This window comes from Rhinichthys klamathensis, unplaced genomic scaffold (assembly GCF_029890125.1).
Source record: "Rhinichthys klamathensis goyatoka isolate OS25496 unplaced genomic scaffold, OSU_Roscu_1.1 h1tg000467l_1, whole genome shotgun sequence".
In the NCBI taxonomy this organism is placed as follows: Eukaryota; Metazoa; Chordata; class Actinopteri; order Cypriniformes; family Leuciscidae; genus Rhinichthys; species Rhinichthys klamathensis.
Window position 1 is genome coordinate 89,481 of NW_026606956.1, and position 13,856 is coordinate 103,336.

The 13,856-nt window shown below is 39.2% G+C and overlaps 1 protein-coding gene across 1 annotated transcript in view; it reads right to left on the reverse strand.

Annotated features, from left to right (window-relative positions):
- The window catches only part of dennd1b (DENN/MADD domain containing 1B), a 92,978-nt gene that overhangs the window by 27,125 nt on the left and 51,997 nt on the right, over positions 1-13,856 (reverse strand). Inside the window, exons 10-12 of the mRNA XM_056236849.1 lie at positions 10,605-10,705; positions 8,482-8,527; positions 7,086-7,187 (exon numbers count right to left, since the gene is read on the reverse strand). Of these exons, the coding sequence (XP_056092824.1) occupies positions 7,086-7,187; positions 8,482-8,527; positions 10,605-10,705 (249 nt within the window). The remainder of the gene's footprint in view (positions 1-7,085; positions 7,188-8,481; positions 8,528-10,604; positions 10,706-13,856) is intronic.

Genomic DNA, 13,856 nt, shown 5'->3' on the forward strand with positions numbered 1-13,856 from the left:
AAAAAATTGGACGACAAAGTAACTTGCGTTACTTATTTGAAAATGTAACTCACATTTTTCAGTGTTAATTTAAAGGTAATGGGTTACTTTACTCGTTATTTGAAAAAAAAAAACAATCTGATTACGTAACTCAAGGTGTAACACCCCAACACTGGGTGTAACAAACATGCAGAAAACATTTTGTTGTCATGTGACATAGGAAATTAGAGAAAGCAAAGGTTAGTTCATAAAAATGTGATCTTATTTGTAATTGACCCATAAGCCCAAATAAATATGCATACATACTTATAAATGCATACTTATTAATAAACAAATAATATAACCAAGGAAGTATTTGAATTGCATGTCCCCAACAGATTTTTCCCCATACTCCCAAGCCTTCTGTATCAAAGCATCCAAGCCTGTCATGAGACACAGCGGTGCACGAACACATGGGGATGAACCATGAAGCGGTGCTTGATCCAGGTAATCTAAGGTTAACCAAATTGATTACATATTCTGTGGCGCTCAGAACCATCTGCTGGCAATTCATTTGCACGCCTGCAATTGACACTGAGCAGCGTGCATATCAATAATCAGTTTAGATTGCTTCATTAGGGAAGATCAAGCAAGGACCATAAACGAGAGCATTTAGGCAGTCCACAGAATACCAAGAGGCAGTTCAGTTTAAAAACGCAGCAAAAGCACCTGGGTGAATCGCCACTGACCCTTTTGAATGTGGAAAGAGGTTTTGTCGCAGATGTTCACAAAATGTGGCATTCTTCATATCGAACAAGTTTAATTTTTGTTGTCTTTTGTTCTATTTGTCCCTATTGGGATGCATCTCTTCTTCACAGAGTCCCTGAGCTGATATGGCGAATACTCAGATGCATCAAACTGGAAGTTTAGCGGCGCTAAATTAACAAGTGTCATCTCCATATTCACACTGGCTAAGTGCTTTTATGTTTATGTAAAGTTGGTGCCATATTAATATTTCATGTTGATGCGTTGTCTTTTTTCCCTCACTTCTCTCGCTCTCCCCAAACAATCCGTTAAACAGTCTTCATTTTTGAAGAATCAAAGAAACCAAAATGCCACTCACACTCAGGAGAACGTTCACCATACCCAGTGGGCAAATAAGAGGAGATAAAACAAAAGGTTGTGCACAAGAATGTCTTCAATATTTATGAATTAAATTCAAATGTATATCTAATGAAATAAATGTATATAATGCTACTTAATATTTATTATTTACAATTATACATGCCCCCACTCCCCCCCCCCCACCCCCACTCATATATATACTACTGCTAATGCTAATAGATACACAGGATGTGAGCATGTAAGATATGCTGCTGCTGCATAAATAAACATGCATAAATCCAGTAGCAGATCGAGGCAGGTGGAGCTGGGGGAGGTGGAGGGTCTCAGATGAACTCTGATGGAGGACTAGCTTACAGCAAACACTGAACCAGACTATTTAAATGTTGAGCAAGAAATCTAATTGGCTGCAGGATCAGCAAAGGCCAATTAGCTTGTCCAATGCGGTAATGATGTGATCGCACGAAGATGACAAAGGACCTATCAGCCTGCGCCCTTTAGAGTTTTTATTTTATTTTCATACAGGCTATATATATATATATATATATATATATATATATATATATATATATATATATATATTAGATAAGCCTGTATGATGATACAATTAACTACAATGTATTTTTTCCTCTGTTAATACTCGATTCATAAATCACGTTCACAGATAATGCTGGTGATACACTTCAATTTAATAACTGGGCGGCACAAGCGTGGCCAATAATTGATCAGTTAGACTAATTAACTTCTATACTTTGAGTAACGTTAACGAGATGTGAGCGGGTGGGGCATCAGAGGGGAGCTTAGCTCTACAGGTGATAAACCTATTTGGCAGTGACATTTTTTAGTGTAAAGTCATTCAGCCTATAATCTGATCAAAGGGAGAGTCCCCCATTGGGTCCAATTATAACTATGGTATTGTAGGAGGTGGGTAGCGGGGGGGTTGGGAGATGACTTATGTTGAGTTATGATATTCATAATCTATGCAGAGAGGCCTTTCCACTATAGGTCTTCTCCCCATAGCTGTGATCTTTTCAATTTACATCAAGCGAGGATGGCTGAGGATGAAAGTGCAGCCTCCGACTCGCTGAGCCCGTCGAGGGCAAACACAGGGCCTCATTAAACTCTACTGCATGGACTCCCCAACAGGGTTTGAAGTGCGTCAAGTAAAGAGCACGGGGTCAGAGGTGGCCCTGAAAACAGATCTCCATTTAACTCACCAGCTGGAGATGATAATTAGCAGGTGCATCACTGTCTCCTGCTCTAAAGGATGATACCATGGAGATCTGCTCTGCGATGGGCTTCTATTATACACCGCGAGTTTCAACAGAACACCACTTCTGAGACGCTTTTGCGCGCACACACACACACGCCGGTCTCTCCTCGAGAGCTGAGCTGTTTATGGTCAAGGGATTTTAATTCATTGAACTGGACAAGCCGCAGACAGGCGCTACACACAGTCATGTCCTCACACATATATTTTACACTTTTTCCAGGTTAATAAATGGAGATCTGATGGATTTTACAACCTGACTGGATATTTAGAGATTTCTTTTAAATATATATATATATTAAATAAGCCTGTATGATGATACACTTAATTTATAAATGATTATGATCAATATAAGTTAAAATAAAGGAGTAAAAAATTAAATGACCATTTACAAAGTTAATCTAGACGTAAATAAATCAGCCCACAATATTGTCAGGTTACATTGTGAACGTTTTGGAGTATGGCTGAAAGACTTTTTTTTATTATTTTTTTTAAATATGTTTTGTTAAGGATTCTGTCCAGGGATGGAAAGCCGTTGGGAGGCAATTAGAGGACTACAAAGAAAAAAGAAATAGATATGAAAATCTTCTGCTTTCTTTTGATGTGCAATAGGCTGAAAAGTAAAATGTACACGCGGACTGAATTCACATCCTTTCAGAAAAACACAAAGACAAAGTGTATTTCAACCGTAATGCTAAAGGAAACGCAGGTCAGTGTCTTGTTCTTAACACAGCATACATTAAGTAAAAGAATAATTAAGTAAATTAATTCATTAATTATAAAAATATGCTTGCAAAGTTTAGTGTCTTTCTTAATACACTCCCTACATTTAAAATAAATAAATAAATAAAAAGTGTATAACTTAAATGTAAAACTAAGAAAACAATCATTATCAATCGTAAAACATGCTTAAAGATTTCTAACAAAACGCAAGGTTAGTGTCTTTTTCTTAAAAAGCAGCATACATTTAAAATAAATAAATCAAACAATAAATAAATAGATAAAAAATATAACTTAAAATAAAAGAAACTTTGATCAAACATAAATAAAACAAAATATGGTAAACATTTTTTTTTCTCATATTTATCAAGACAGTTAAAAATAAATAAATAAGTACCGAACTGAAAGAAACACCAATACAAATGACCACTCAATAATATTCACTAGTTAGCATTCACAAAGCAAATTACTCCATCAATCACTGCTAGTTTATATGCTAACATAAGCATGCTGAATGCGCAAGTTATTCGATTTTGGTATGTGGAAGATGTAATGCAAGTTTGTAAAAAACGAAAATATGCATTCAAACACTAAAAAAGACTGGACATTTTTTAATGTAAATGTGAAAGTAAACCTTTGGTTTTTAAGACATCTGCATTTGATTTCAGTCTGACACTCAAGCAAAAAGAGCCAATCAAGTACAGTTATTGTTCATCAACAGACCAATAATGGTGGTGCCTTGAGGGCTGGACACTGCATTAGTCCACTCGGGGCGGAAATGAGCCCCACCTGGTCTGCCCCGTCCCACACACTACGGCACGAAGAACTGATCCTTTAAGAGGGTCCTGAATGGGCTTGATTTGCGATGCCCTGAAATAGAACGAGCACTGAAGAGCGCAACATTCCCACTTTCCCCAAACAGTAATTGTTTGGTGTGTCAGCTGATGTAGTGCTTGTTTTTGTTTTCTCTCGAATCCCAATTAAACACCATGCCGGGTGATCTCAGAGGAGGCGCGCGGATATTGCACTCTCTCTGATTAATTTGTTAACCTTCATTTGGTAGCTTAATATACACGAGGTGGGTGTGCAAACTTGAATTTTTGCTGTTGATTGAGAACGTAAACGATCAAACGCAGGAAGTACAAATATAAGTTGTGTGGAAGAGACGAAAAGGGAGACAACCGGTATGACACGAGCAGCAAAGACAGAGAAACTGGAAAAGTAAACAATAGATCTGGCGTAACTTGAACTAAAGTAATAAAGTCAAAAGGAATATTTTATCAAAACAGTCTCAGGATTGATACAGGACCTGTGAGCAGAGAGAATCGCATAAGATTGCAGCGCTGTTTGGTAGCACAATGGATTCATAATTTTCTATTTTTAGATCGTTTTAATGACTGCACAAGTAAACACCCCCCATACCCCGCTACCAAATCCAATTATAATTGAATAAAAAAAAAAAGCAACAGTTTCACAATGTTTAAGAAGGAAAACACCTTCATTTATTTGTGAGAGAGCAAACTCTCCTTTTAACATAATTTATTTTCTTTCTTTTTCTTTTTGCAAAATCTACAACCACCCATCATTAAAATCTCCTAAATATTTATAAATTCAGTTCTTGATGGAACTAGAAAAACTTCAGCGACAAACACCTTCTAAAACAAAGAGAATCTATTTAGAAAAAAATAAAGTTAGCACGAAGAGTTACATCAAAGTGATCTTTATTTTAATGTTTATATACATGGTGGATCAAAAAGTCACGTTACACTCACTTGAGACATTTTAATCTCATTTTCACACATTGTACAAAATAAAAAGTAGCGCTAAATTTGTTTTGAACCCTCGTGTGACACTTTCGAAAAGTGTGGTGATTAAAACTGCAACCCAAAAAACACAATCCGTGGACTTTCAACCTCGTCCCATCTGATGTTTCCAATAAAAAGGCATGTTTGAAATCATTCTCAAGCGTTCGCCACATCCTTTCTGAGCCGCTGCAATTATTATCTCTATTTGTAAAATCCGTCGGTTTGTGCAGAACGGAATAGCTACTGGCGTGGTAGCATTTCTAATAGTCAATAAATCTAAAATATTATGTGTGAAATTGGGAAAAACTGCCATTAAGTGACAGACAGCGGTGAGCACAGCATAGGGTCCCGTCTGAAAAAAGGGCCAGGTAATTCAGGACAACTGTCACCCCTGACCCGTCTGAGAGCGGCTCTAGTGGTCAGACTCTCCGAATAATAAAGCCCACATGGTAAAAAAAAGCCTTCAAACACTTAATTAGATGAATCTCAAAAGGTTCGGTTTAAATCAATAAAAGACTTGGGAGGAAAGAAAAGAAAAAAGAAACGCTCCAGGGTAAGTTATATTCTATTTTGCTTTATAGTTGTAAAGTGCATTGATTTTTTTTAGAGGCCAGAAATGCTAAAATCTCTGAATAAATGTGTATTTGAATAATGAAAGTAAAAAAGAGAATCAAATTAACCGATTCAATTAAATTCCATCGATTGGTCCTTTTTAAATACCAAATTGCGAGGCACTTTCGCCATGTGACAGACTATTTAAGATGGAAAGGGGCGGGGGGGGGGGGGGGGGGGAATAAACCCAGAGCGTTTGCTCAATTTAAACGTATTCCTTGAGTTATGAATTTTAATATCCCCAAAGGTATGATAACCAGAGGAAGAGAAAAATGAATTTTTGCGGTGATAAATATATTATTGTAGGTGACATTTACATTCAGGTGGGGTAATTTAACATGATATGCAGAATACGTTCTATCATTAGTCAATGAAAAATTGCGTGAGAGGATCAAAGCAAACATGAAGCTGCCACTTAATTTATCACGCTACGAAGACAAAGAGGTTTTTTCTTTCCCCTCCGTCAGTTTCAAAAGACCCGACTCTTTTTTTTCTTTCTTTTTTATACGACGCTCTCGGTTTGCAATTTAATTTACAAATGGGATGCCAGTGCTGAGATGGCATAACAGAACAGGCTGGCTTTTTCTGCTTGGACAGACAGCAGCGGGAACCACCGAGTCATATAGGAGTGTTAAAACACACCCCCCAGCGGGAGAGAAAAAGAGAACGCGAGAAGAGAAGAGAAAAAAACAAACACGTTTCTTTATGTTCAAAAGGACAGATGACAGACGTGTTTCTGACCCTGACGCTGGATGCACTTCCCTGTTGCACTGACCGTGCCACCTAAACATTAATTAAAGAGAGAAAGCGCTGGCAGGTGGCAGAAAAGCAGGATCTAATAATTGGCCCCCTTCTTCCCCGCGCCTTCAGAAAATCCAGGACTTCTAGCGAGATGTGCCACTGGGCAGAGAGAAAGGGGAAGAGAAAAAAAAGAAGAGATGAAGGCAGGAGTTTGAAATTCACAGAGATGGCCGGCGAATTGCGACGGACGTTTAATGTCACAGGGCAAGTTTGCAGAGAGCGTTTTTTGGGGATTCACGGCTGCGTCTGCTAATGATGAAGACAGAGGTGCGGTGTGTTCCTCTGACCAGAAAGAAACTGTTTGTTTAAATGTTCAGGTGGACGAAAAATAGAATGGGAGAAAATGGCAATCATATTTGTGTGTGTATTTGTGAATTTGAAACAGTGTGCTTAGAACAAAAGAAAACGGTAGAGAATGGAGAATGGTAATGTGTATGTGTGTGTGTGTGTGTGTAGGTTTACTTTTGCTACTTTAGGGACAACATTGTTCCCAGAACTTAGTAAAATTAGGGGAAACTTACCCTTTAGAGATATCCTCAAAAGTAAAAATAATTCTTAATATAATATATACATTCATACACACACACACACCATTTGACAAATCCTCCTTTTAGGGACATTATTTGAAACAAGGCTTCAAAAATAAAGTAAATATTATTTTTTAATTCTAAAAATACAAATAATTTTTGGAAGCTTTAAGGTTAGTCTGTAAAAATTATAAACGTGTATACATAAGTCTATGGTGAGTCCTCATTTACATGTCTAGGTAAACGTGTGTGTTGTTGTGGGACACTCACCACGTCACTGGGAAGCTTGTGCAGATCGTCTGTGGGGCTTTCCAGGGTGTTTGTGTCCACGTTCAGAATGACCACATCCTCCAGGGATCTGCCCTTTACTCTCTGGAAATGCAACACACTTTGTTACACACCGTCCTGACTATTCCCATTTCCTGTGACCGTTTTAATAACTTTACAATGTGATAAAAAAACAGTAGTTTATTTAAAGAATTTGTATAAACTTTTTGCAACAAAATTGTGAATGGTTAACAAACTGTAAACATATTTTCACAGTACTAATTTCCAGACTACTGATGATTCTCTATTTAGAGAACATATATTTTTTTCTTCAATGATGTCAAAACCTCCACATAAAGACTAAAGCAGGAAAGATTTAAATAGATTAAATTAACGATGCAAACACTGGATTCTCATAAATGAAACCACATGAAGCTTTTAAATTATGTTCTTAAAAAAAACTCTCCAAAAACATGTATGCACCTACAAAGACTCACAGAATCATTCTTGGTTGAGAGTCAAAATGTTTGAATCAATCAACACAGTTTAAAAAGAAATCATTTAGTACAACTGGAACGTTGTTTGTGAATAAATGACACATTAAAAAGCAGTAGAGCAAATGTTAAAAATACATTTTATATATACGTGTATGTATATATGTATAATTGTATTTGAAACATTTGCAACTATTATCAACTAATAATATATAACACCTAATCAAATAATAAAACTATTCAGGCATGTTGAATGAAGCACCGTGTTGAGCGGCGTAATGCTTCCACACAATGGTAGTCACGGTAGTGGCGACAAATCCAATAATTATTCCTCCAGTGCAGGTGGGGGAAACAGCCAAGTGTGTAAAAAAATTCTGGTTTGTCATTTTTGACAGTCGCTGCTACGGCGGCCCATGTGCTGATTTGGTCTAATTACGTGCAGCCGGATTGGGGAGGGAGGGTTGGAGGGGGGGGGGGGGGGGGCTGTCAGCGGGCGAACGTGTGATAAACACCAGCACTGGCGCGACTGTCAGCGCTATCAGATCTGCGCATGAAGCTATAGGTCTACCTCCAACCAACATGCCATTTCTCAATAACCGAACGCACCATCTCTTTGTTTCACCGGCTCTTTCATTTCTCTTGGGCGCCCCGGGAGATGAAAAGCAAAAAAACAATGTGTCAAATTTTGTAGGTTTCTCGGCGCTCGGTGATGATGCATCAAAGTAGATGGGCGTTATTAGCATCTCAGATGGTTGGAATCCAGAAGAGCGGTTGGTTTTAAATGACCCGGTGTGAAAAAAAAAAGTAAATAATGATGGTTTATGTAATATTGACTGGTGTGCTTCTGATCAAACTTTACTTTAAGGATGATGAACGGCTGCTGACGGAAGATTTATGTGACGTACCTCTAAAAGGCTGAGATGAACTCCGACCAGATATGGCATGGGCGCACTGGGAACAGAGACAAAACGCAGTCATTAGCAACATGAAAACAGCTTTATTGCATTTTAAAAATAGTCATAATTCAAGAAATGCGTTGGTTTCTCTCCAACGCCATGCAGATACAACGTAAAAATATTCAAGACGCAGCCGTACATTTTACAGAACAAGGCCAACAATTTCAAACGAAATAATAATAAACGAGGACCACCGTAAATTGACATATCTTTGACGCAGCATGCATCAGGAGCTAAACTTTAATGGCATCCTCGGCCGTTTCCCGGAACGAGCGCGTTTGAGCAGTGAAGGTGATTAGTGTAATTGGCGAGCGTCACTTTTGAGTCTCGGTGCAGAGTGGGGCGAGGCAGGGCCGTGTAATTAGATAGGTTTGGGTAGCCGCTACAGTGCTCGCTCAATCAGGTTATGTGGCTAATAAGCTGCAGTCTCCCTCACTGCATCTGTTAAGGCCATAGATTTAACTGACATGCAGGCATGCTGACACGCAGACACGCACGCACATGCACGGGGTGAGCCCTGTCACGTCATTGTTGTCCATGAGTGTAACTTTGTTATGACAGCCTAATTCCCATCATTTCTAATGGCGTTCATTATGAGCGATTGCACAGCCTTATAATATGATAATGCTCTTTTTTTTTGTATAATTAGATCGCTAAAATATGATAAATCACCTCGGATGCCGGTCCTGGAGTGGAAAACGGTGCTACTCTTAAAGCTAGATTTATATCAATGTTGTATTATTCGACCACAAATAGTTTCTAGTGTCAAGCATGGCAGCACAAGTCTGTCAATTTAAGGGTATAGGGTGTTCTGTTAGCTATACAGCAGGGCTGTAAGTTAAGAGTGTGGTCACGGTTTCAGCCCACAGTTGGCATACGGAAATCAGCCTGCCTCCCAACCCGTATATATATATGTTTCTGATGGCTAAAAAAAAGTAGATTGCATGCTGGACTTGTCGTGGTGGCATAATAAATCATGTCCTTCATAAACTCTTTGAGATCCCAAGATATGGTGAAAGATATTTATTAGGATGAGGGGTATTTCAGAAGGAAGTATTGCATGTTGTGAAACTATATTTTACTGATGGAGCGATAGAATATAATCGCCAGGCCAATTAATTGCCTAAAGTTTGGACGAATTTGGAGACTGTACCTGCTTGGCTGATTAACAGAAATCTGACCTATTCAAATTAGGTGAATTTTTAAGTGAAATATTGTGTAAATGAAAATGATAAAAAATCTATTTTGTATACAGACAGACAGACAGATAGATAGTCACAGACAGACAAAAGATAGTCACAGCCAGACAGACAGCCAGACAGATAGTCACAGACAGACATACAGACACATAGATAGATAGACAGATAGTCACACACAGACAGATAGACACAAACAGACAGACAGACACACACAGACAGACAGACAGACAGACAGACACAGACAGATATAGTCACAGGCAGAAAGGCAGACAAACAGTCACAGACAGACACAGTCACAGACAGAAAGACAGCTATATAAAATATAGACAGACAGATAATTAGACACAGAGAAACAGACAGACAGATAATCAGACAGACAGATTATAGACAGACAGACAGATATTTAATTAATCTAGATAGATATCTTTTTATTTATCTATCTGTCAATTTTTTTTTTTGACATTTCAATACATATTGGCTATATCTGTCATTAGGCAGAAAGAAACAAAAAATGTTCACAGACCTGACTGCCAAATGTTCCTGCTGCCTATTGGATGCTCATTATTAAATATTTTGGCTTAAGATGATAATGGTTTCGACATAGAATGCAGTAATATCAGCTTCCAATGCAATCCACAGAATTGCACAGATTTTCCCCAATCAGTGCACAAAACTTGGATTCCATGGGTACTGTCAAGATTTGCTTATGACGTACAAATCCAACTTCAATGTAAAAGCTGTACAAATTCCCTCAAAAAGGCCCAAAGCATAAAAATCATACAGCTCTAAAGCTCAAAAAGCGACAGCCCAAGCTTGAGTGAGATACAAATGAGAGAGACATTTGTGTGTTTAAGTGTGCAGATGAGCTCTTACCAGCAGTAATCCAGCAGGTGAGGAGGAAGTACAGGAATGAAGATGTGCTGCCAGTGCATAGGGTAGAGCATGGCGGTGGACCCTTGCACGCATGCAGTTAACTACGACAAATAAAGAAAAAGAAAAAAAGACGTGAGCTTCTTAATGTGACGGGCTCATCAATGAATACCCCATCACACTACAGGGGATTGCGTTTATTGTGGGCCAGGAGAGCAGGCTGTATAGTTATTCTTTTTATCCAAACATCACAAGCTGATTAAATGTGCTTTTTGGGGTTTTCTAATGTTAACAGCACGGGTTCAAATCCAAAATCGGGGCATCAATCAAGGGACTAAAAATACACACAAGGTGTCAAATGTGTAGCGTCTCCAGGACCGATACAAAATTAATGATGCTTTATTACTGTTATACACATGCACACAGTATACAATCTGACTCTACAAGAAGCAAGCACTTAATTATATCACTGGTGTGGATGTTTAATGAGTGAACACCCAAGTGACCCCTCACCACACCCTGATTCCCCCTCATGGCTACCTAGCAGTTGTAATGACCTGTGTGGCACACGCACACACGCCAGAGCTTCCTCATCTTCCAGATTAAAATAACATGATTAAATATGGAAAAAGAACAGAGGTCTGAAGGCTCCTCTGGGACTTCATTAGGGCAAATTGCCAAAGAATGAAACATGAGTTAGCCAAGAGAGACTGTGAGCTGTTGGAATACCACGGGGAGTAGGGGCTGGAAGAAGGGGTCTTGACAATTGGAGCTTCCAGTAATGTGTGTGAACCATGGCTCCGAAGTATCAAGAGACCCCCCTGCTCACTGACACACAATATCACAATTGACCACTGAAACCAACCAAGCTTGGCGGTGGCACAACAGCTCGCTTCAAAGAGATCTGTTTAAATCCGGAATCCCGTATGTATTCAACTGTGCGCGAGGTGTAAGGCTGGTTGCGTGTTGTTGTTGTTGTGCATTGAATTCTGTGACATTGTGTTCGAACGCAACCGCTCCAGATAAGACGTGACCTATCGAGTCAAGAAATAGTACAGCTTTAATTAACAGTAATTTAGTGCCATGCATTATAACATATGCAAATTTGTTGTGCAGTACTCTGAAAAGAACGAAAAGGCTTTAGTTGTGACAGATCTAATTTTGTTCAGGCAATTTAGAAGAAAGAAATGAATATTTATGGCATTTCTCACCAGTTGAAGTTTGGTTGATATCAAAGCTTTGAGACCCGTTCTGTTCGAGATCCTTTTTCTCAAGGTCCAATAAATGAATCATGCTGAGAGGTCATTGCACTGCAAAGAAACACTTTTCTTTGACTGCGAACAGACTGCCATCTAGTTTCTTAGAGGGGAACCCTTCCGTACCATGCAGAGATGGGTAAGAAAGCCTAATGGCGTATTCCAATTAATTCAACAATGTCCACAGACAAGCCCAATTGGCTTGATTTATTCTCGACTTGAAAGTAAAGCCGTGCCGTCTTCTTTCAAAGACGAGGGCACAAAAAGGAGGTGGCAAAACCTAGATAAACATTAAAAGGTGGAATTCAAAAACAAATTAACTCTTGATATTTTTCCCACAAAAGTTGTTTTGCTCACAACCGAGGGATTCATCATAAAGCACGCACGATCCTGCAAGAAAGTCAGTCGTGACCTCCTTTCTGTGACTAAAGAGAAAGTTCAGAATAACTGTATCGATGCCATTGAATCTCCAGTTGTACCCACAATGCACTGCTGGAGTGCTGCACCTAATAAAATATTTGGCGGTCTTATGAATAATTAATAAAGAAAGAAATGCCAAATAAAAAGAAAGCCAAATGGCCACAAAAGGCAAGGTATGCTTGATATTCCTTTGAATGAAGAAGTCATCCGCAAGAACAAATGCTGGATTACGGCTTGTTTGGATGCGGGGCTGCATCCTGCCGAGACCTGTGAGCTACCGCTGCCGTTAGCGATAATGAGCGTGCTGGGGACGTGTTAAGTGGGGGTCTTCTCTATGGAGACCAACCATAGAGCGGATTATACAAAGGGATCCGGCTTTGGAAATACAATAGACCCCAAAAAAACAATGATGCCATTATTAAGACTTCCAAAGTACACATGACACTGTCCTTTTATGAAGAATGGTTTAACAAATATGCAACATCAGTTTCATATCAAATATATGCCAAAATGAAATGAAATTATCACGCAAATTACTAGTGATAGGCTGATATTTCAAGCTGATCATCGAAAGAGAAATGTTACCCCCCCATGTCAGACCCAAACTATTGTATATGATGTGACCCTATCCTTTGATATTACATAAAAAAATCATGACACTCAAGGATGCACTGATTCGTTAACAAATTCATTAATTACCCTGTTTATTAAAAAGATGACGAGGCAAAAGATAACCATATAACAATTTGTACTGATAAGTAGCATGCTAGAAGACCTAGAAATAGATCTGCACCTTTCAGGAAAGGAAATAGAAGGATTTTGCCATCTTTGCTCAGCGAACTCTGGATTTGCCCAATCAGGTGACAGTCACATAACTCTCACTTCACAATCAAACCACATTCACACTCATCTCTAGGAGTACATTTGTACCATTTTGCCTTGCTGAGATATATTCCACAGATGAAGTATAAAGATATGCTTTGTAACACCTTTCCAGTGAACCCTGTCTATGTAAACAAGTTGACGAACATATTCCCTACATCTAGGGAGAAGCTGGGATTCAAAAATATCCATGGCAACTTCTCCAAGAATAGACAAAGACCAAAAAAAAAAAAAAGGTCCCGTTCTTTGATAAGCACAACAAAGCTCACAGTGGAATCTGTGATTGGGGCAGACTGGAGACTAGAGGTGCGATTCCCCCTGACAAGGGTGACAGCGCCGCAGTCTGCGCTGACTCCTGCTACCTGCGAGACTTCTCTCCCCTGGCCCTCTCCTTGTTTCCCAATTACCAAGCCTCGCTCTCCTCTCCTGTTGACAAACGCACGGCTCCGAGCGGGGCGCCGACACAGGTGTATCGCTAACAAGGCGGTGGCATTAAAAAAAGAAAAGGTAGAGGTAGGGCGCAGGGCGCCAAACACCACTAATCCACCTCCCACTGCAACACAATCTCACAAAGAAGAGAACAGGAAGTGCCGGAGGATGATAAAATGTCTATTAAAGGTGTGGTAAGAGAGATCCTTGAAGAAGGAATGAAAATAAGACGGCATTGCTGAGTAGAGAGTAAAAAAGCGAAGAGTGG